Raw genomic sequence first — 25468 nt, 5'->3', positions numbered from 1 at the left:
TTTCAGCTACCTCTGACAATTACAAAGCCAGTTCTGGATAGCTGCTGCCAGTTGTATGCTTGTTTATTTGGTGTTATTCATATTTTTAAATGTGATTTACTGTCTCCTTTATGAGTTGTGTGTACATTTTTCATAAGTGTTTAAAAGTGTTGGACACAGTCATTTGCACTTCCTTAAATAAATTTCTTTAAAATTTATTTATATTCCACCTTTTTCTAAAAGTGGCATGACATGTCAGTACCTACTATTTTTATTTCAGTAAAGCCACAAATATTCTTTCTTTTGAGAGACACAGATTTCTAACTTAGAAAACTTGATATTAATAGTTCACCTTCTGCTGGCCCATTTGCTCAGAGCAGTAATCTGGCCATGTAAGACCCTGAAGGAAGCTGGGCAGCACCGATCTGCTCCTCGCCCAGGGAGATGGTTACATTCTAGGTCAAGACTTGGATCCCAGAAAATGAATCCAAGCTGAAACTGAAACTGAAATCCCAGAGCTCAGGCAAGTTATTTATCTTGCTGTGACTCAGTCTCCTCATTGCTAGGCACAAATTAAGTCATCACACCTGCTAGACCCCAGGAATTTGGCTTTGCAAGAGGCCAGTCTGGGCTCTGAATATGCTGGAAAGCTACTGAGAGGCCTGATGTCACAGTTGACCCTGGATAGGTCCATCTCAAGGTGCTGGCTGCCTGCTGTGAGTCCATTAATGGCCCTCTGAGTTTCGCTTACGAATTAATCCAAAACTGAATTTCTCACATTATATCCCAGGGATGATGAGGGACTGAGACTGGGGCTGTCTCTAGGAATGGAAGGGACAAGCAGGAAGGAATTGGTTGGCATCTTCTGACTGCCTAGCGAAGAATTCTCCTCATTGGTCCCAAAAGAAAATAGAAGGAAGGAAATAACTAGCAGAACAAAAGAAGAAGAAAAAAATAGTAATACTATGTCTGCTACCCACAGCTAACCTCAGTGAACTGGTACACAAAGCCCCAAGATCTGGATTTTGGAGGGGACCACAGACAGCAGTTGGGCAGCTGTGGGTAAGCTGCAGGTAGGAGCCAATGTCTGGATGCTGGGCCATCCACAGTGCAGGAATGGGGCCCCATCCTCTCCACTCATGCCCAAGCCTGTGGCAGATACATTTTCTCATCAAATACAACTCAAGTCTCTTAAAAGTCTACAATGGTCTGGTGGGAGCCTCAGATTTAGCTTGATAAAATACACAAATATCAATAAAATCCCTTCCTATAAACTTGCCATATGTGCAAAACAGCTAATCCCTGCTCTTTATAGTAGACAGACTAGGTATACGGGGAGGGCTAAGAGAGAGTAATAGTGTTTTTTTTAAGGTGATGTTCTTAAAATTATTGATTTCATAGACAAATCTGGCTGACATGAGAGTTATAGTATGATCATCATCACATTGAAATGTGATGATAGTAATAACTATAATAGGAATAGCTAATACATATGAGCACAATTCTAAGTTCTTTATGCATAATTAATTTAATCCTTATGACAGACCTGTAAAAAATGATTTACTATTGTGTTATTACACTATTACAACATATATTATACATAATTTATAATATGCATAATATATAATGTATACTCTTAAACTATTACTATCTATATTTGACAAATGCAAAAATTGAATTATAGAGGATATAACTGTCTTGCCTGGGATTTTCCAGCTAAGAGAAAGACAGTTTGGGTTGAAACTTAGGGAGACAAATTTTCTTAACTATTACACTCTATGTCCTCTTATACACATTAAGGATAAAGGCTGCTGAGTGGACAGCTCAGATTGTCATTCACATTGTAGTCTATGTTGAGTGGCGCCCCCAGGAGCAGCACAGAACATGCAACCTGAGGCTGGATGCAGCATCCCTGCTGGGGATAGAAGAAATTGTTTCCTTCTAGCAGAGGTCTCTGGGGTCCCCGAGTGGTCTTGGGTAATTTCTCTGGCCCTAGGTTTCCTTTATAAGAGTATTCCCAAACTGGTATTCCCTGGAACCAGTTTCATAAGACAGATGCTTCACCTAAAAAGGTCCCAAGGCAAATATATTTGGAAAGAGGTGAGTTAAACAAACTTAAATAGTTCTTTTACTGGAAGACCTCTCAGATCCTCTAATAATGCATTAATGTTCACTATGAATCTCCCAGAGGAGGATATGGTTTTCATATTTTCTAAACATATTTGACCATTTACATTGCATTCAAGTAGCGTTTTGGGGAATATTTTATACTTTGGGAAATACTTGATGTTTAACTGGATCCAGCTGTGAGAATGTAGCCTTTGTTTCAGGAAGATACTAGTTTTCTGCTGCAAAAGTCTCCTACAGATACCTATGGACTGAGAATGAAGTACAAACGTAGTCAGAGGAAAAACACCCCAGAATCAGGCTCTTTTGGATTCTTCTGTTCACTGGCACCCCTCACATACTGAATTCCTCACCTGTGCCAGCTGTGGATGCTAAGATCTACTTGCACGTTCTTCCTCAACTGACATCCTGTTTCTCAGACCACTCCTCCCTGTAACTAAAGCCTGAAAGTTTGTCTCTGCTCTCCAGCTGGAAGCCAACTAGTACTAACTGCCTATTTTCTGACTTCTGGAATCTGGCTTGACCTGATTTCCAGGAGCCTAAACAGTTTTTTAATATTCAGCTAACTTGACACCAACCGAGATTGCTGTCTGATTTCCCTGCTCCCTACAATGTATCTCCTAATCAACGGGAGCCTCGTTAGTGCTTTTGCGGGATACCAGGAGTCACAGAACACACTGGACTCCTTCATGGCAAACCATGTGGGAATCCCCTCCTGTAGTTATGGTCTCTACAGATTGCTCAGGCTTTCAGCAGCTAAACCTTAAAGGAGTCCTAGATTGGAAAGTCTTAATTTGTAGTGAATCCAAATAGTCCTGGACCCACCACCTGAAAGGCTCCTATTCTTGAAGCAACTCTGAAACCAAAAGAGCCAATCTGTCCTTTCAACTAGAAACGATGGGTCATTTGGCTGTTGTGTCTCCTGCCATGCTATCTAGGGAAACCCTTTCTAGGTGACTTGAAGTAATCATAGTACTGGTCTCTGGAGAGTGCTGATGAGTTAACTGTAATTTTTATTTCTATGATGACACTATCTGGGCTTAAATCAACTAGGATCGCACAGACTATTAGATTCGGTATTTTTGATGACTGAGGGAGAGGAGAGAAGATACTATAGTTTTTGGCTGAGAGAGAGAGGGAGAGAAATCTGGTGCTTCTTAAAGGAAAAATAATCATTAAAATAATTTAAAATTATTAATCCACTAAGAATCAGAGCACAGTCCAAAGCCTGTCATTGAGTTAATAATAGTTGGCAATTCCTTTCAGACATAGCTTTTGTGAGGTCATTTTTTCTGAGACCAGTGGTGAAAAGCTTCATAGACACAGAGCAACATTTGGCAATAAATTAGTTCAGCTTGTTTCCACATGGCCCCCAAGTCTTCATTTGTTCCATCATGAAAAACAAACTTTCATTTGCTTGAAGCTGGGAAAAATAAATGGTTTTTCTTTACACATTCTGACAATTTAATTTTTAGCATGCTCATATGTAAATCTTTAAAAAACACCACTAACTACTCTTTTCCCTATTTGGTTTTAGTCCCTGTAAAGAAAAAAAATGCATTCTTTGCTTTTAACAGAAAGACCTAATTTTTCTCAAGGCAACAGCAATAAGGTCCAAAGAAAATACATGTGACTTAACACGTTATTGAGTGAGATTGGGGAAAAGTCCTTCCCTTGACTTCTCCAAAGTACGAATTGGGTTACTACATCTCAAATAATGATAATCTATGATATTGCTAGTTGGAGGGAAAGGTATGGAATAGGTGACCAAATCCTTTTTCACTCCTGTGACACAGATTAAAGACAAAAATTGATGACTTTTAACTACGGTATGAAACAAATGTGACTTATCAGTTATATACCCCTACTCAAAAAGCATTAAGTTAGGAAGGGGTGGGGGGAAACCAACCAGAGTTGTTGGAAATCTTACCTAGATTACTAAAGTTTGCAAAAATACCCTAACCAAGGTTTTCTCTCATTAACTAGTAGAGTGTAGTGGTGGGGGGTGGTGGTGGTAGTAGCAGTAATGATAATAATAGTTAACATTATTGAGCACTTATTATGTGACAGGACCTGTTGTAAGAATTTTATATACATGAACTCACTTAATTCTATGAAGCAGGTATTTATATCTTCATTTTAAAGATGAGGAAATTGAGGCTTAAAGAGCTTACTTCTGTAACTTTTTCAAGCTCTCTGACACTAAAGACTCACCCTAAGCTGTTGTACTATATTAGCTTGCTGTCGTTACAATACTGGTAAGCTGTTGTACTATATTAGCTTGCTGTCGTTACAATACTGGTACATCACATACTAGTTATATGATCTTGGGCAAGTTATTTTGCTTCTGTAAATGGGTTATTCCGACATTTAAATGAGATAGTCCATATAAAACACTTAACATAGTATCTAGCAAGAGTAAATTGTTCAATAAATATTAGCTATTATTAAAATACAAGAAATTAACAAAGAATCCTAAAGAATTAGAGGTTTCATTTTGGTAGTTTGCTCTCTTGATGTATGTGTGTGTGTGTGTGTGTGTGTATGTTTCCCAGTCCTTATGTTATATTTTTAGTGTTACCTCTTAGAAATCTCTTGGAAATGAAGGTAATCATAGAAATTATGACGATTATATTGACGGAGCTTTCCATTTCTCAAAGTGCTCTTACATGAATTATCCAATTTCATCCTCCAAACAAGTATATTTGTCAGCACTTGAGGCTTCAAGAAGTTAAATAATAGTAGGTTGGCCACACAGTTGATAACAGAAGTTGAATCCAGATTTGAAGTCATGAGCATGAGTTGAATTTATATCCTTTAATATGGAGCTAGTCTATTGCTTTTAGTAATATTTAGCTGATGTTGAGTTTTCTAAGTTTTAGCTGTACATATTGATATTTGCACTTCTTCTTTTCTATAGTTACTACTTTCATTTATTTTTTCCTGATCCTTAGAGGCAGCAGTTATTGAACAGTATTAAATAGAAACTTACCTTACCTTTCTTCACCTTTGTAAACATTTCTTATGTTCTTCCCTTTGTATGTCCTCCTCCAAATGCTCAGATTAGCCTATGTGTGTCCTATCCAGTTGTCAGAACCAATTCAAATGTTATATTTACTGTAAAAAAATTATCTCTGATCTTCCCAGCTAGGGTAATCTCTCTTTATTCTAAACCAGTGGTGCTCAACTTGGGGTAATTTTGTCCCCCAGGGACATTTGGCAGTGTCTAGAGACATTTTGGTTGTCGACACTGGGTGGGAGGGTGTTAGAGGCATCTAGTGGGTGCAGGCCAGGAGGGGATGCTAAACATCCTACGATGCACAGGACAGCCTCCTACGATGAAGAATTATCTGGTCCAAAATGTCAGTAATGCTGAGGTTCAGAAACACTGTTCTAAACTAAAAGTTCACGGCATTGTGTTACATGTTATTTTCTATTTAAAAAAGAAACTTATTTGTATGTATATTTTATCATGGACTATAAATTATTTGAAGGCAGGGATTCTGTCTTAATCATCTTTTTATGACTAATATTCAAGATAATCAGCAAATCCTCCTTTATATTTATCTGTATTATCTCATTAAATACCTTAGATTAATTTAATCATTAATCAACCATTAACTACAAAAGATGACAGACGTTCGATAAAAGGATTTAAAGTTCCTTCAGACATTTAATACATGAGGAAAATGATATAGGACCTAATTTTTAATTTATAAAACTCAGGCATTGGTCATTCTTATTTCTGATTCCATACAACTCCCCCAAATGATTCCATAAACCACAGTATATAAAAAAGGGTATAGAAAAATAATGTTGAAAAAAGATACAATCCACATATGAACATACTTAGAAAAACAATTTAACCATGAAAATTTGACAATGTTGACTAAAAAATCTGCTAGCTGAATCAAACCAAGGAGGAAAAGAAAACGTGAAAGCACTTTCAAGACGTTAGGCTCAAGGGAAACATGATCAGGGAAAACAAATGCTCAAAATACTAACACTGGTGTCACATTTAGAGCTCACATTTTTTAAAAAATATGATCTCCCTGGAAGAGAGTAGGCATCGTTTTATTTAAAGCGCCTAAAGTATCTATATTCATTATCATATGTCAGCAGCAGTTCGAATAGGGTTTTGTCAAGGAAGAAAATATGAATCTCTATAATTCTTCTCAACAATGATATTTCCAACAAGAGCTAAAAGATACAATGAATAAATGATGGCTTTGCTATATAAAAAAAGTCTTTCTTCCAGCCAGGAAGGCTACTGTTATTTTCCATTAATAACCGTATTTCCAAATAAAAATTTGAAGAGCAGTGTTCTGTGTTACTTTTGAAAAGTGCTAACTACAAATTCAGTAGTTAGTTAGTGCATCTAATTTTTTGTGGTTTTCATTTTTATGCAGTACTTTTGTGTAACAATATAACAAACATGTCCTTTAAAGTGGAATAGTTTATTAGGTAAGACAGATACTTTCATTGAATTTTATTATGTTCATAAAAGTTTCATAACAATATTATTATAGAATAATAATTTGCTACAGCCAATGGCACAGGCAGAAGTCACGAAGAAAATGGAAGTATTTCAAGTGAGAAGAGATGGCAGCTCAAAAACAGAATAATGTTCATCTCTACATGAAATTTACAACCATTTCTGTAATTTGTTTCCAGGTTTTTTTTTTTATTTATTTTTTTTTAAGAAAGGGTCTTGCTCTGTCTCCCAGACTGGGGTGTAGTGGTGCAATCCCAGCTCACTACAACCTCCAACTCTCAGACTCAAGCAATCCTCCCACCTCAGCCCCCCATGAAGCTGGGACTACAGGTGCATGCCACCATGCCTGGCTGGTCTCGAACTCCTGGGCTCAAGTGTTCCTCCCACCTTGGCCTCCCAAAGTGCTAGGATTAAATGTGTGAGCCACCATGCCTGGCCTTGTTTCCAGTTTTTAAAGCACATGTTTTTTATGGATACCATTATTTATATCCTGATCAATGAATGCTATAATTATATGAATTAAATAATTACTTACCTAGTAAATCTGAGGCTCTCAAATTTTCTTTCAGAAATGTAACAGAAATAATGGCACTACCTATAAAGAAAACGGCCATTAGTGGTAGTTCCAGTATAAAAACATATGTTACACAGTGCCATTTTAAAGAAGTTAAGCAATTTGTGTCTTATGCCTGACAAGCTGTGTCCTTGTCAGAGACACACAGCAGCTGTGGTTGTAAAAATGACTTTCTTCCCCCTCCTGGTTGAGAATACATGGAAATTGGTGTGGTTGACAATGGACCTAGGACATGGCTGTCAGTGCCTGGTACACAGTGAGAGCTTAATACAAGTTCACTGAATGACTAAATGAATGGAGAGAAAGAAGTAGGCAGAAAGAGCAGGAAGGGCTGGAGAGACAGGAAGAGACAGAGGGGAGGAAAGAAGGATGGAAAGAAATTTAAATATGTCCCAAACTGAAACTCATATCCCCAGGTCCCTCCTAGTCCCCCTCTTTTTCACACCCCACATCCAACAGGTTACCGGGTCTAAGTCTATATTTCACTGCCTCTCAAGTCCCCCTTCCTCTTCATCTGAGTTGTCACTGGGCCCCCAGCCCCAGCTGCTCAGGCCAGCTTCTCCTCTGGCTTAGGCCATTATGATAGCTTCCCTCCGGCCTCCCTTTTCCCCCTTTTCCCTGTACCACCACCAGAGTAATCTCTTTCAAATGCAAACCTAATGTAAACCCACAGCTTTCAAACCTCCAAGTGGCTTCTTGTCAGCTTCAGGACAAAGGCCTCACTACCCAGCAGACACTCAAAGAAAGCTATGATTTTGTCTGTCACTTTCATCGACACATCTGTCCTTATCTCTTTTGTAATCTATGCCCAGCCTTGCTGAAATAATCCTAATTCCCAGAATCCACCACATAGTTTCATGCTCAATGGCTTTTCCACACGCAACTCTGCCCCCATCCTCGTGACCAACTCTAGACTCAGGCATCACTTTAGAATTCCCCCAGACCCAGCTGACCACTCCACCCTTGTGTAGCTTTTTCAGTACATCTAAGATTCATGTGCCTGTCTCCCCGAAAACTATCAGTTCCTTTTTGTCTAAATCTTCTTAGATTCTTCTAAGATCTCCAAACTGTAGCTAGTATCTAGCACACAAAAGTATTTGATAAATTTTCCCTGAATGAAATGAAAGAGCATTTGTGGGATCTGAGCTCTGCAGCTGCTGATCGTCATGATGTTTTGGACCCTCTTTCCTCTTACTGATGCTACTGGACTCTCTCCCCCATAGTTGAGCCAGGGTCTGCCGATATCGCCTCCGGTATGAGGGGTAAGTTGAACGTCTCTGAGTTGTTTGTCTTATGGGGCCATTCCTCCATGAGTACAGGCATGGGAAAATCCAAAATTATAGTAATACAAAAAGATACACAACATAACGTGTATTGTAAATTTTTAACAAAAATTATTCTCTGTTTTTCTTTTTTTTTTTTTTTTTTTTGACAGAGTCTCACTGTATTGCCCGGGCTAGAGTGCCGTGGCGTCAGCCTAGCTCACAGCAACCTCAAACACCTGGGCTCAAGCGATCCTCCTGCCTCAGCCTCCCAAGTAGCTGGGACTACAGGCATGTGCCACCATGCCCGGCTAATTTTTTTTCTATATATTTTTAGTTGTCCAATTAATTTCTTTCTATTTTTAGTAGAGACGGGGTCTCGCTCTTGCTCAGGCTGGTTTCGAACTCCTGAGCTCAAACAATCTGCCTGCCTCGGCCTCCCAGAGAGCTAGGGTTACAGGCGTGAGCCACCGCGCCCGGCCTCTCTGGTTGTTTTTTAAAAGTAAAAATATAGGAAAGAAAAATTATCATAAAATAATATCATCATCTAGAGAAAAATTCAGTTAATATGTTGGTGTTTTTATTTCCCTTTAGTTGAGATCAAACTATAATGTAAAATTTCTTTTCTCAGTTTCCTTAGTTACCACATTACAATTTGCCATGTTTGTAAGAATTCTTCATAGACATAATTTTAATGTCTGTATAATAATCCATTAAATAGATGCTGTTGTTAAATTTGAATATGACTACATCTGGTATTCTGGCAATTTATTTAAAACAAAATAACAAATCCATACCAGAAACCCTCACTCAAGATAAGCTGGGATCCTCATATTTTTTTTCCATATTTTTCCCTCAAACTAGCTCTCTCTCATTCCAGTTGATCCTTGTCCTTCCAAACTTTTCCTGGGCAGGTTATTTGTAGGAATGAAAGTGTCACACAGAATAAACAGATCGTGGGAAATGTTCACCAAAAAGGAGTTTAAATGGGTGGTGTGACTTTAAAACATGAAAGCAAGATTTTCTGCTAACGTATGGATACGTGGCTCATTAAATTAAGAAATGAATTGGGGATAGGTATTAAAATGTATGATAATTTTCTATTTCAGATTTGGAGCCAAATAATTCAGGGAAATTAATATCACATGTTAGAGCATTAGAAAAGTTATAAAAACCAAGACCTCTTCCCAACGCTGAATCACTGACTTCCTATATAATTAGGTAAGGGCTGTTTCCAAGCAGAAGGAGATAGATTAGTAATAAAGAATAGGCAAAGTATTGCTACACTAACACATATAAATGCCTTCTATTAAACAATCCTTAAGATGACTATTTCAAAACAAAGGATTCCAATAAGAAAGGAGACATCGCTTACATGGAACGAGAAACTTTTAGAGTAGTAGGAGACACAGAGATAATCTACTCCAGGTCCTAAACTTTACAATTGGGAAACTGAGGTCCAAAGAGTTTGTCTGTCTATTGGCTGATTTATCCATCTAACAAACATTTATATTACAGCAGAGCTGGAACTGGCATCCATATTTCCTTATCCTCAGTCCAGAGCTCTTTCTAGTACATTACATTCCATTGCCTTCCTTGAAGTAAGAAAAGACATCATTTTCCTTTTATTCTTGTTGCTAAGCCATGGTTTCATAAATAATTTTATTTTCAGAAGGAAGAGGGGAAAATGTTATGTGGGAAATAATTTCATTGCTAAAAGCAAAAAGGAAATGATTTGGTAAAAAAACTTGAAATATAACACATGCATCAAATTATATCACTTGCTGTAAAATAATTATCAGAGTTTCATAAAACATAAATATGCTACTCTTCCTTTCCGAAAGAATTTAGAAGCCTAATGCATTTTCACTTCATCCAATGACATATTTTTTCTGTTTTAAGAGAACATGAGATTGTCTACAAAATTTTTAGATGAGAATAAGAAGATTTTTAGCTTTACTTATCTAGCAAAGAAAGTAATAAAAAAAGGAACATTCTATTACGATACATTTACTTGTAACTCATTTATCTTGCAAACCATGGTAAAATGAGAGCTGTGCTAAGCAAAAAGATAGTATCTGAGGAACAGCTAAGAACATGACTTCTAAGTAGAGTAGTAAATTTTTTAAATGAGAAAAAAATAAACCAAAATACTCCCATACATCTTTGCAATCAAAGATCTGTCAAACCCGACACTATCTAGTAGTTTCTGTAACAATAACCATTGCCTAATGAACACCTAGAAAAGGGAGAAAATTATTACACTTTTATTCTTATAGTAAAATTTAATATTCAAAAATAGAGCATTTTAAGATCAATAGTTTAGAAAGCATTAGAACAGAACACAACTGTAAATTGAACAGATTTGTACTAGGTATGATGAAACTATAGTTATTACTGAATATTTACTTCAGCATTTGCAGTTTTGTGTGCATTTTTGGTTTGAGGCTGCTTTGGGCAGAGGCTCATGAATGCTATTCCCTTCTGGTCTTAAGAAGACACTAGTCTACACAGAGAGTGCTCGCTGATGTGAGTGATTAATTAATAAGTACCTTTTCAGGGGAAAAAAATGGGTGTAAGGAAAATCAGGAGGAAGATGCATGTCCTCCTGGGTACACGATAATGTCAGAAGGTTAATAAAATATCCCTCCACTCAGGCTATTTTCCCAGGCAAAACTCACCAGCCATACTCAATAGACTGTTACTCTTGGCATGTGGGAAACGTTTATAAAATTTGACACCCTTTTCCCCCAAGCTTATCAACAATTAATGGTGGATAATGCCCCTGCAGTTACCCAAAGAATTTTCTCATCCTGGGACCCACATACAGAATTTGTGAAAGGGGGTCTAATCTGTCTTCAACACATTCTTATTTCATTATCCTTAAGGAAATGCTGAGCCGGAAAGGATGAGGCTGATTCATGAGGATGCTGTGAAGTGGAGCATAGACAGGAATTAGCCACAAAGACTTCCCTACTCTTTTGTTACTCAAAATATCACTCCAGGTGAAAAGTAGGAGGCCCTGTTGAAGCACAGTTGGGGCCACAGCACTGCCTAGATGGCCAGGTGCTGAGCTGGGATGGCCGGACACCTGGGTTCTAGTTTTGGCTCTGTCCAGAGCCGGCTGTGGAATACGGCACAAGTTAGCGTGTCATCCCCTGGGTTTTATTTCCTGAACCAGTGAGATGAAGTATGCGTGCTTCATGGTTTCTAATTATCCTCCTTGCTTGAATCTGTTATAAATAGCCAGTTATTAGAAATAAAAGCACATAGATCAAGCTATGCCCCTTGTGTTTTCCAAAGTGGCTTGGAGTATTTGAGAGAAAACAGACAGGTCTTCTGTTTCCCAAGATGACCATGGTCTGCATGTGCAGGTTGAGTGAAGCACCAAGATCTGATGCATCATCCTTTCCTTACTTGGCGACGGTGCGTTTTGAATCGAGTATACCCACCAGTACGGGAACCCAACCCCGATGGATAAATGAATGGTCAAGAACACAAATAATTCATAATGAGTAGACAAACACCTGGGAAAAAGTCCACATTGCCAGAAATAAAAGAAAGGCCATTCAAAGCCAGGTGCTATTTTTCACTCACAATTTCCAGGCTGAGAGTCCACAAGGAGGAAGTGAAGTTAGTGCTCTCTCACATTGCCAGTGCCACTGAATTGATAGAACCTTTCTGAAGAGCGATTTTACAATATCTATCAAGAGCATCTTACTATTTAAATTCTTTGGCCTAGTAATTCTGCATCTGTGAATCTGTCCTAAGGAAGTATTCCAAAAATGGAGAGTCTTAAGCCTAAAGGTGTTCATTGCAAAATTATTTTTCATAGTGGAAAACTGGAACAATCTCAATCTTCAGCAATAATGGATAGAACATTATACAGTCAATAAAAATTATGATGGAAAATTATATAGTGATATGGAGAATTTTTATGCTATAATGTTAAGAAAGGTAGAAAATTATATTTACACAATGATTGTGACATAAAAATATATACACAATAAGGTGGCTAAGTATTCTACTAAGAGTTTGGCATGGAATAATTAACTCCTATCCTCCCAACACCCCTATGAGATGGTAGTAGTGTTATACTTATCATACAGGTGAGAAAGCTGAGGCCCAGAGAGGCTACTTTCATTATATAATGTCACACAGTGACTCCTGAGCCAGGCACTGGACCACAATGACCATAATGCATTTTTTTTAAAAAAAGGTGAAAAGTAATATACCATGGGTACAAATATAGACTGGGAGAATCATTTTAGGGATCTAGTACACAGATGGTGACCATAGTTGATAATAATGTATTGTATATAGTATTGCAAAATTGCTAAAAGAGTAGATTTTAAACATTGTTTCCACAAAAAAATGATAACTGTGAAGTGACAGATATGTTAATTAGCTTGATTTAATCTTTGTACAATGTATACATATATCAAAACTATCACTTTGTACTCCATGCATATACATAATTATTATTTGTCAATTAGAAATTAAAAAAATAAATTTTAAAAAATAAATAGAATTCTTTTTTAAAAGATCAAATACCAAAAGCCAAACAGTGGTAGGAGTCATGGGGGAAAAAAAGGACAGCAGGAATATTATCCATAAAGGGAAAGGATGTAAAAGCTTCTTCTAATATTTGCTCTGGTGGAAGATAGTGCCTCCATGGGGCAGTTTATTAACGTAACCACTTGCCCTTGAAGTTGTAATGCTTTATGGTCAGGAAAGATCTCAGCAACAATGGTGATGGATGGACTCCTATTGGTGAGTCATCTATTCTCTTTTGGCCATTAAGTGTCACCTAGGTTAGCAGTCAGAATGGAGATTCATTCTGGTCAAGGTTCACGTAAGAACACCTACAGATGAGCATTCCGATTCAGATTTCCAGATGAAAATAGGTAAAATTAAAGCCAAGCAAGTTGCCAGTGGCTTTAGCCAAGTCTAGATGTGGGGGGTGCCAGTCCCGGGGGTGGGTGTGTGTCCTGTTGGTGAGCTTCCTCACGCTTTCTGATTTACCGAGGAATCAACCCAGAGTTTTCCCTTCACTCTCCTCTTCTCTGACCATTCAGTTTATGAAACTCAGTCCAAGATTGGCTGCTATTGTGGAAGAGATAGTTAGCTTAATGTGGCCAAAAGTTGATGCTCTAAGATCTTGTGATGCCACAAGAGAGAAAAAAAAACCTATAATAATCTGCATGAGAGTTCAGAACAATTGTACAAACCTGATTTGAGTTTTCTTCTGTAATAGCTACTAACAGGGATTAGTAAATGAGAAGTTAAGCACCAAATGTCTATATGTTAGCAATTAAACCCAAGGGCAGATTTGTATGTGTTCATTTAGAACTTTGTGTTTGTAGAATAATAGGTAAATGGGCATTCCCTTTTTAAATCTGAAACACTAAAACATATGTATGCTTTTTCTTAAACTCTCTACCCCTCCAAATATTGATTTTTTTTTTTAAATCAAAGGCTTTATAGTGCAGAAGAGAGTTCAATAACTGTTTAAACATGTATGGCATGGCTATTTTTAAATGATTTTTTTCACTTTTATTTCTCTCTGTTTTATCCTCTATTACCACTGCTTAAAGACAAATTAACCCAAAGTTAGAACAATCAATTAATTATACTTTAATCAAATATGATTATGGACATGATATTCTTATCTGACCCAGTTGGAGAGAATAATATCCTTTGACTGACAGGTTACAAACTCACATGCTTAGAGGGGCCTATTAGGTAATCTTCTTAAGAGGGAAAAATAATGAGGGGGATGGGCTGGTGTGATGAGGGGGGTGGGCTGTGGTGATGAGGGGGCTGGGCTGATGTGATGAGGGGGTAGGCTGGTGTGATGGGGGTTGGGCTGGTGTGATGAGGGGGTGGGCTGTGGGGAGGAGGGGGGTGGTGGGTAGTGTGGTGAGGGGCAATGGAGCTGTAGTGAACTATACAAGATCAGTGCAAGGTGGCAGTCATGATTCAGCCCTAGCCAACTGCAAGTACAGTGCTATCAAATCTGATTCTTTATGACTAAAATCCATTTTTTTGTGATATGGTCTAATTTTTAAACAGGGAAAATTAATTCATATTCTTTAAAAGCATTGTTCACGCCAAACCAAACACAGAACCAGCTAGCTCTGGTGTATAGGCCTTGAGTTTGTGAACTCTGACCTAGTCTACAAATGAAAATTGCATTAATTTTCATCTCCTGGGCATTCAATTTATTATATAACCTCTGTAATCTGAGGAGAAACCGGGATGTATGTTTATAATATAGGAAAGTAGAAGACAAAACAGTAAAGAGAATTCTGTTTTATAAAAAAAAAAACCCATGATGTGAAAAGAGCATATTTGTATAATAATGCTACAAACAGAACCTTACATGTAAATATCTAGCTTGTGGTTTCTGACCACTTATAATGGCAACTTTATTGTACTGCTAAAAAGCAAACCACAAAAACACTTCCACGTCAGTCACAATCAAGCTTCACACATGTGGACACATGGAGCGTGCTCACAGGCTCAGTCAACTCTAACCACACTGAGGTACTGCTCCATAATTATCATTCCCTGTTAGTTGTAGAATTTTAGGGAAAAAAGTATGTCAATTACAATGTACTCCATAGAGTTAAGATTTGAAGAGTTGAGGATGTGACAGTTTGAAAAATGTCTTCTTACAGAGAGAAAAGTTGTCCTACTATTCATGTTGGCAGGAAGAAAAGTGTCAAGTAATTCACGTTGAGGAAAAAAATTGCTATTGTCATTGACTGAAGATAATGAAGACAGACCATTGTACAGAGGCAATGTGCATAATTTCAAATGAGGAAATTTACCTGGATTAAGAACAATAATGCTTTCTTTTCTACATCTTTCTTGCCATGCATTAATGATTAAACTTGAAAAGACTCCAAAAAAAGTAAAAATACTACCACTGACAAGATTAATTCTGTATTATAAATTTAATTGCATGTTACTTCTTCATTAGCAATTTCTCTAGAAATACTTTGTGGCATTCTCAAAAAATAAGGATTGGTGGAAAAGATGTTCCAAATAGAGTTTTTAGGCTTTAGAAATGCTTTCTGCTGAGAGTATATGAGCAGATATAAAATTAAGACTTTGGAGTTTTATTCCACACATTTTATTAGGCTGGTTTTTGGACAAATATGCTAAAGCAGATAACTCAAGCCACTGAGAAAAGGGATATTTTCTGCGTATCTCAAAACATTAAAATAAACATCCATGTGAAGTGCCACTATCACAAGCATCCTGTGAGGTTTTAGAGTTCGATGACTTCATCCAGGCTGGCACCAAGCACACTGCTCCAAAGGACAGAGAGAATTCATGGCATCTAGGTTTGTGTAACGCTATGGGTCACTCGCTCGTTGGTCTGTTTATGTTTCCTTTCATTTGTTTCTAATAAAATCTTGGAGACCAAAGTTTCTGCTTGACATGACTTCTTTGGAATTCCAAAAGGCCTTACCAGGGCTTTCTGGCTATGTTATGACCATCATCTAATGGATTACAGATACATTGCAGCTTACGGATTCATAACAGCACAACAGAAATACATGAAACAACATCTATTCCACATCGTGAATTTTGATTTGAGCAAAAGCCAGCATATTTGGGAAAATTAGAGATGGAAAAGACTTATCAGTCATATATCTCATTCTCTCCTCATTTTCTCAGGACAGTTAGCTCTCCAATCTTAATCCAAATTAGCCCAGTATCAGGGTGGTTACTTCCTTTAAGAAATTTTCTAGGGCCAAGGAGACCTTGCTGCTATTACTTTTCCATATAAAATTCCAAGTGTTAAATTTCATACAATTCATCCTAAATTCACTCACTTCCATTCAGCTGGGCAATGATTAAGTATAAGGTAACAAGTTTATGTGTCTCATACAACATCTGGCATAGTGGATGCTCATTTAATATTAGTTTCTTACCTTTATTATTTCATCTAAAGTTTTGCCTGAATTTAACTTGGAAACAGGTGATATGTTCTCTTAGCTTTTTTCTAATTATTATACTTTTAATCACTATACTCAGAGGCATAGAACTGAAAAATGTCATTGGTGCTTCTATTGTGTTCCATTTCTTCCTCCCTCCCCCGCAACAATTTCCTTCCTTATCCCACTCCCTCGCCACCCCATAGACAAGTTAATTTTATACTGAGTGAGGTCTTCCATGAATCTCCTTAATTCCATGTGGCTCCAATTCTTTGGATTCTTGATAATTTCGTTATTTTTAATCGCCTCTAAATGCTTAGGCATAGCATAGATCACAATGATGAGAATAAACAAAAAAATGGAAAACATTAAATGTAAGGCCACTTTGTAGATATGTGAACTCAACCCCTCAAGAACAGGCTTATAGACCTTTAAGTATTCACAAGGGTGAATATTCATTTTGCAATGAAATGTTTAACCATTGTGCTTCATCAGGAATTGAAATCTTTTAAGCAAGTGTTTTTCTCTTACAGCACCCTAGAACAAAACATCCTATTCTCATTTTATCAAAATTTAATTCAGACCAATTCTACAGGCTGTATTGTATGATTTCCCCGTATCATGCTCTCCTGGAAAGAGCAGACGTCGAGCAAGAAGACACACACAGTCACCAGGCTTCTGGGTCTCAGTTAAATGGTGAGGATTGAAACAGGTCATTGTGCTCTCAATGAGAGTTGCCAAAGGGGAAATGTAGGTCAGGGTGGCTGTGTGTGGTTGGGCAGGTTGTGCAGTGCACAAAGACTCCACATCTGAGGAGGCACCATACTACATCTCAGACTTTGTTGATCTGTATACTTCCCAGGACAATTTTCTGACAGATGGCACCAGAGTGTCCTGCTCTAATAAAATCAATGTATTACAATAATTTGTAGACACACAGAAATAAATACTCGGAAAAATGTCATTGGAAAGCTGTTTTTTTTTAAAATTCACAGACAGCACCGCACAGATAAGAGGAAGGCCTGTGTAGGGTATGAAGGCAGTAGACAATGAGTCTGTTTAACTTAGTTTAGAAGCTAGGAGAAGCCTCCTGAGGAAGAGAGTTTACCTGAGACAAGAAGTGTTAGCAGTAGTTTAAAATTTTATTATAAACTCCACAGAATATCCAACTTAATTTCCTTTTACTGGATTTCTGGTATAATAAATTGTTTCCCACAAAACATATTCTCAAATCACAATTTGATCTGAGAAACATCTGCCATTTGGCCTCTCTGTAGTTAATTAGCAAGTGAACAAAAGTGTTATGAAGCCCGAACAAGAAGATGGAAAAAACTGCACACATGTCTATTAATAGATTGCTATGCTTTTCCTCTGACAAACTCCTGTGTCTGTTTTTTAAAATGTGCTTTGTCTTAGTAGGTTATTTGGAAATCCTGGTGTTTTCCAACATGTTACAGTAGGGAATGCATGGAGGAGTTGAAGGTTAATGGCTGCTTAATGGCTGAACAAATGAGCTGTGAGGATCCCACTTTTCTGCTCCCTTGTAAATTAACCATCGCACGGTTAAGAACAATGAAACACATTTCTTGAATTGGCTCATCCATTTTAGAGAATTTAACCATCAGCCATCTCCAGGGGCATGGAAGTATATGCCATTATAAAGAATAATGTACTTTGTTTCTACATAATAATAATTATAAATCACAGTGACAATAGCTAGTGTTGTCATTACGTCAAATACTGTACTATGTATCCAACACTGTTCTCACTTAGGTCCTTGTATTTACTCAATTCTTTTCCACAGTGACCTCTCAGATAGAAACTATTTTTGTTCCCATTCTACAGAGTGGGGATCTGAGGCATAAATTGGTTTTAACAACTAGCCCGAGGTCACAGAGCTTGCCAATGGTAGAACTGAGATTTGAATCCTGGCAGCACATCCCTAAAGTTTGTGCTCTTGACCATTCTGTGGCCCTGGTTTATTGGAGGGAGTATCCAGCCTAGGCTCTAGATGAAATTGAAAAGCATTAATTAATTAATGGAAACCCAAACACAAATCAACATCTAGAATCAACCACATACTGCTAGAATAAATAGCATTTTACTCAGAATAAGCTTTTGGACCTATTATTCACGGAGAAAGACCTTCAGTGAGAAAAGTAAAGTAAAATGAAAAGACGACACAGGGATACAAAGGCTCTGATACTCTCTCTCAAAAAGCTGGACCCAGGCCTGGCCATTCAGACTCACCTATGCACTGAGGTTATTCCCTGGTGTACAATCTCCATGGCGAGGCACAGGCTGAATCTCTAGCATGATGTGACTGCTTGTGAGCATTGTCTTAAAAATTCCCTAGAGAGTTTTCTGCAGAGCTGTTGTCCCCTGAGCTGCTTCCTATAAAAGCACCTTTGGTTGATAGGTTTTGGACGCCTGGCCTACTGCATCTGCCTCTGAAAGACTCACAGTGAGCATGGGCCTGTCCCAGGCTCCCAAGAAGCCCCACGCTAATGACACCTGTGCAACCTTTTAAATCCTAGACTGCAGAAACCTATGTGATTTTGGAATTCTTTGTTTCTCAGAATACCTATGAATCTACCTATAAAACTAATGTTTGGGAAATGCTGCCTGAGGCTGAGCACGTCAGTGAGGAGCAGAAGGACACACAGAGACGGGAAAAAAGAATAGGAAGGAGGATGGTTCCAGGCGGGAAAATGTGGGTAGAGAGCAAACTGAAAGCCCAATATACACACACATACATAGATAGTGCAGGAATTTTGATTATGTAAGACAAAATAGCAGGCCTGACATATTAGCAATCGTATGGGTAGTAAGCTCGGGACACATGTTTACCCATATAGTGTCTCCTATCTTCTGGAAAAGGAAAAAGGAGCACAGTGTGTTGGTATGAACGAGACCACCTAAGAAGAGGAACGATGATGAAAGGCTTAAGGGACTTAATGTACGCCGACTTAGGGCTAAAACTATCATAATGTACTGGATTTTAATTGTCTTTTTTTTTTTTTTGAAAAGCAACGAAAGACAGAAGAAAAATCAGAAAAGGTCATGCAATTTCCCGTGCAGCATTGCAATAGATAGTAACTTTTTTTTTTTTTAATTCAAAGGGAGGTTTGATTCCTTTCTTAAAACTCCCAAGCAATAATAGGGGAAAAAAAGTTCTAGCATAGAAAAGTAGAGATTTTCTTCCTCATCTGTAGACACAGCCAAAGATATATCTGTTTTGAAAACACCTTCCCTTTCACTTCGAATTCTGTAGAGTTTCTAGAATCTTTATAAAGAATCTCCGGGTAACAGGGAGTTGTTCTAGGGAAAATCCTCCATTGCCAGCAGTCCTGTACCCACCCACAACGCATTATAAGAACCTAAATTCACCTCGGGAGTGCTGTGGGAATGTTATTTATGAGCATACATTACTGTTTGCAAAGATTGTAAAGTAGGAAATGATTTGTGTTAGAAGCTGTAAGTTCATTTCTTTGAATCATGTTAGATGGGCAGAGAGGGAGGTAGCTAAAAATATTCCGAAGTTGAAATACTAATCGGAGCTAACAGCACACAAAGAAAACTGATCTGCTGCATGAAGAAAGGCCCACCTGTCAAAGCAGTGGGCTCCGGGTTGGAAGGTGGGGGTGCTGGCCCGGCGGGGGACCTGGGGAGAACAGGACACTCTTTCTGAGCGGAAGGTTGGGAAACTTAAGCTTCCAGTTATTAATAAGAACCTGGAGCAAGTCATACCCGGATGAGCAGATGCACAGGTGGCTCCACGGAAGGTCTGTGAGGGGGTGCCCTGCTGGCCCTGAAGCTCTGGAAACTTCCCAATTCCCACCTCAGGCCCCATGAGGCCTGGCTGTACTTCATTTCTGTGAAATCTCTGATCCTTACAACAGTATTTACATCAATATTCCCCCTTCGTTTGAGCGAGCTAGAGTAGCTCCCTTTCTCTTATACCCTCCCCTAAAAAGGTTTCCCAAGGCTGGGAGACAGGAGATACATGGAGAATTTCAATACAGTGTGGTGCACTCGCCCCTCCCCCAGCTAGCTGCCTGATACGCACTTTTTTCTTTGGCTATTTCATGGAAACTGAGCATAAAGCAGAATAGAAACAAAACTAAAGATCAGCACTCTATGCACGGTCATTGTAAAGAATAATACACGTTCAGAACAACTGGAGTCTGTAGAGATAAGCTGGCAATGTAATTAGATTTTTTATGTGCTATTTCTCAGATTTGGAGATGAAAAGTAATCTAGAATGTTCATGTACATGTTATGTGCACTAAATAGAAAACAAAGTTCACCCAATTTGCTCACTTTACCAGAATGTTAAAAATGATTATTACATAAATTGAGTGCCTCTTCAGTGTAGTAACAGTATAGCTACTTTAAGCAAGCAATTTCTAGAAAGCAAAATAAGTGTTTTTTGCTAAATATTCTATCATGTATCATGAAAGTATTTTAAATAAAATATTTTAAATGATTAAGAAGGGGAAACTACTTTCAAAATAAAATTCTCCTTGAATATACACTGTTTCAGTTTAAACTATGCTTTCTTTAAGAATATCATAATTGTTTTTGGAAAAAATTAAAATTGGGATATGTAAACACATGATATGCTTGATCTGATTGTTAACAGATAATGACTATCAACCTGTTTCTATTTCCATGAAGGTTCTAAATTCACAGAAATTTAGAAACATGCTGTTTCCATAGCAGCAGATAAAGAGTAAAACCAAAAAGATTTTATTGATTTTAACAGGGCTTAGAGAATTTGTTCTCCTTTGTAGCTGTGATTTTTGCTTTTTTTTTTTTTTTTTTAGTCTTTAGCAATATCTCATTTTCTCTTTTCCAAATGTATTTAGTAAATTATATAAATTTTGAATGTAGGTAAGTGTGACATTACTGTAAAATTACACATTCTTATAGTGATGTAGAATAACTAATATTTAATTCTTAATGTCAAAGAGATGCTAAACTATGGAGTCAGGATCAGGCATCAAAGACTCCACATGTAACATCAGCTTAATATATGAATAAAACATTGTATTACAGATGCTTTTAGATAATTCATTAATGATTAAAAGCACAGTATAGAATTTTCTGTTACTGTTGATTTATTGAGAATCAGACACTGGGAATCAGGCTTTTAAATGTAAGTGTTAGAATTACAAAATGCAATTTTCTTTGTGGTTAAGGTTGCAGCATGACAGTGAGTAATGGAAATGAGTAGCGTAATTTTTCCATGTTAACATGCTAAGGAAACAGGGAATAGGCTTTCTTCCTTTGTGCGTTTATTATTTCAGTTGTATGTTTTTCTCCAGTTATTCTGATCTCTTAAAATTTCTATTTGTCAAGACTCAGCACAATGGCTCACCTGTAACAGACATGCAGCCTAACGGGGCGATGAGAGTAATGGGAGCAAATCCATAGGCTGCAAAGTTCCCGGTCTCTCCCACGGCCATCAGTAGGATTCCCCCCCACCACAGCACGCTCTTGAAGTACGGCCTCGGGTGCTCTTGTTGTGCCAACTGAAGATGAGAATATTTCTGGAAGTAAATCAGAACATAAATAAGAAAGTATTTCCACTCAGTTAAAACTTGTCTTGAAAGTTTTGGTCCTATAAATTTGCATTGTGGCTTTTAAATTCATTCTAAAATTCATGGAGATTATTACAGAGAAATTATTACGGTCTCCTGTTTGCTCCAAACGTATTAACAGTAGAAGGAACTCATGTTTATATAGCATTACTTTAAAGAACCTTTTTACATATGAATGTTGCTTAATTCTCATAACAGCTCTGTAAAATAAGTGTCATTATTACTATTTAAAGATGAGATATATGTTAAGGAGTTAAGTGACTTTCTAGTTCACTGCACGAAAACATTTACCTTAGAATGTCAAAAAACTACAGATGCCAAGATAAACATTAGTGAAACAAAGATAATAAATTACTGAAGAGAAACTTTTTGAAAGGGATTCATATTTATGGATCAAAGTACCTACCACTATAAACATAGCAGAGCAGAGTGCTTTGGTAGCAGGGAGTCATGGGGTGACTCTTACTTGTATCTGGTTTGAGTGTTTCTTTGTATTCGAAATATGTAAATTCCTGAAAAACCGGCCATTAAATGAAGCCCTATTTCCCTAATGCTTTTATGATAACTAAACATACTTCCTGATAAGAAGTATAAACAATTCCAGATTACTTAAATTTCTTTAAAAAGAAAATGATGAAAGTACTAGAGGAAAACATGGAACATAAAAAACAAAATCTTGGCATAAGGAATACCTTTCTAAACATGATGCAAAGTCATAAGCCAGACAAGTCAAAACTGATAGATTTTACCGTATTTTAAAAACTGTACAGAGAAAATACCACGAACAAAAATAAAGCATAAACGATAGCAGAGTGGGAGAAAATATTTGCAATATATATAATGAGAAAGGGTTATCGCTAATATAAAGAGAATTTCTACAAGTAAATAAGAAAAAAGACAGACTTCAAGAGATATTATAGAAAGCATATGAAATAGTAACTATTACAAATAAAATTACAAGTAAGAAAAAATTCTCAATCTCATGAATAACCAAAGAATTGCAAACAATTTAAATCATGAAATATTATTTTCATCTATCAGCTGTCTTTCTCTCCCCTCACCAAATATTAATGATACATGGCATTGAGAATACGGGGAATGGTCACTGTCAAACACTGCTGGCGTGAGTATCACATGGTACAATCCATGTAGATGTCAATTTGGATGAACTTAGCAATATTGAAAAGGAATACACCCTTTGACCTACAGCATGCTCACACAAGCATGCAAGGTATATGTATCTTTATATAAATATATGTAGATAAATATTCATTTCATTATTTGTAATAGCAGAAAACAAGCTATATCTCCTGCATTAAGACATCATTATATTCCAGCACTCTTCATGGTTCAAAAAAAAAAAAGGGAATGATTATATATATACATTTTGGAACATCTCCCCAATATATGTGTGCTGCTTATACACAGAAATCAATTTGGGGAAAAAAATCCATAATTAACAGTGTTACTTCTGAGAAATGAGGGGAATTTTACTTTTTTCTTTTGTATTCTTTGAATTTCTTTTTAAAAGACAACGATTCATTTTTGTCCTCTTTTCAGTAATAAATATATTTCTTTTTTAAACATTTATTTTTATTTTATTTTTTTATGGGGTCTTCCAGTGAGGACTGGAAAAACTGCCAGACAAATTTTAAAAGAGCTGTAACACTATTTCTTAGAAATTATTGAAAATTATACTAGGTAATTTTCTAGCAAGGATTGGTATAAAATAATACAATAGTCACCCCTTATCCGCGGTTTCACTTTCTATGGTTTCAGAGATAAACAATTCATAAGTTTTAAATTTCACGCTGTTCTGAGCAGCGTGATGACATCTCATTGCCATCCTGCTCCGTCCTGCCGGGATATGAATCCTCCCTTTGTCCAGCGTATCCACACCGTGGCCCCGAGCCCCTCAGTCACTTAGTAGCGTCTCAGTTATCACATTGGCTGTCTTGTTAACACAGTGCTTGTATTCCAATAACCCTTACTTTACTCAATTGTTCTATTTTATTATTAGTTATTGTTGTTAATCTCTTACTGTGCCTAATTTATAAATTAAACTTTATCATAGGTACATATGTATAAGAAAACACATAGTATATACTGTATAGGATTTGGTACTATCATGAGTTTCAGGCATCCACTGGGGGCTTTGGGACATGCCCGGAGGATAAAAGGGGACTACTACATAACATTCTGGGAGATACTGTGATATTCAGGTTTATTTTGATTCAACAGTTTTAGAACCTACATTGGCGATTCTGTTCCAAACTGCTTCATTAGGTGATTTAAAATTTTTGATTCAATTCATTATTTGGTTTAAAATTAGTATTTCATTCCATTTTTTTTGAGACAGAGTCTCACTCTGTTGCCCGGGCTAGAGTGCCATGGCATCAGCCCAGCTCACAGCAACCTCAGACTCCTGGGCTCAAGCAATCCTTCTGCCTCAGCCTCCCGAGTAGCTGGGACTACAGGCATGCGCCACCATGCCCGGCTGATTTTTCTGTATATTTTTAGTTGTCCAGCTAATTTATTTCCATTTTTTTAGTCGAGATGGGGGTCTCGCTCTTGCTCAGGCTGGTCTCGAACTCCTGAGCTCAAACGATCCACCTGCCTCGGCCTCCCAGAGTACTCGGATTACATGCGTGCGTAAGCCACCATGCCCAGCCTTTCATTCAGTTTTTAACTTAGCAAATCAGCAATTCATTCAGGTTTCTAACTCATGGTTCAGTTAAACTTCCTACTTTATATTCTGCATTCTTTCTTTAAGACCTTTAGTCTACACTGACATATCTAACAATATTTTAAAGAAAGGAAAGAACTCCATTCTTTCAAACTGCTTCTAAAAACTATTTGTATCCCTTCTGGGAGTGAAGGCTGTAAAAGAAATCAAAGTGCTGTAAATCAAACCAGCGTGATTTATCCATTAGATATAGTAGGCACCTTGCCTATGGGCTCAAAAAAACATTTAATTTCTTTTAAAATCAGAAGAAAAAGAAAAAAAAAAATAAATGCAATCCAGTCTGGATTATATTTGTTTTTATACAAATGAGGTTGTAAAGTATAATTTTTATGGAGGAAGGAGCCACAAAGGCAACAGTGCCCAAGGCCCATGAAAGTCATTATGTGTCCCTCGATCAAACCACAGAGTTAGAAAAGTAAGCCTTTTCTTACCTGAATATTTAGGGAAATGCTGATTATCAAGTTTCCTAAAATGGCCAGCAAAACTCCCAAAAGGTGAATCTGAAAAAGAAAATGTTTTCTTTAAAAGGTACTTTAAGTATTAATAGTACTTACACTGAAAAAATAAAGGCAAATTTAGGTTGGTGTATTCATTCATTCATTTGTTCATTTATTCAGTTTTACTTAGCACCCATTTGCCAGGGTAGGTTTGAGATATGAATATGGTTCAATTATGATTAGTTTTTCCCTTTTGTCAAATATTACTCTTTAGAAATCACTCGGTCCTT

The 25468-nt window shown here is 37.2% G+C and overlaps 1 protein-coding gene across 1 annotated transcript in view; it reads right to left on the bottom strand.

The window, feature by feature from the left end:
- Positions 1–25468, bottom strand: part of NIPAL2 (NIPA-like domain containing 2) — an 88210-nt gene that overhangs the window by 33186 nt on the left and 29556 nt on the right. Inside the window, exons 2-4 of the mRNA XM_012643581.1 lie at positions 25173–25241; positions 21773–21944; positions 7137–7196 (exon numbers count right to left, since the gene is read on the bottom strand). Of these exons, the coding sequence (XP_012499035.1) occupies positions 7137–7196; positions 21773–21944; positions 25173–25241 (301 nt within the window). The remainder of the gene's footprint in view (positions 1–7136; positions 7197–21772; positions 21945–25172; positions 25242–25468) is intronic.

The sequence above is a fragment of the Propithecus coquereli genome, unplaced genomic scaffold (genome assembly GCF_000956105.1).
Source record: "Propithecus coquereli isolate 6110/MARCELLA unplaced genomic scaffold, Pcoq_1.0 Scaffold2, whole genome shotgun sequence".
NCBI lineage: Eukaryota > Metazoa > Chordata > Mammalia > Primates > Indriidae > Propithecus > Propithecus coquereli.
This window is presented reverse-complemented; position numbering and strand designations above follow the sequence as displayed.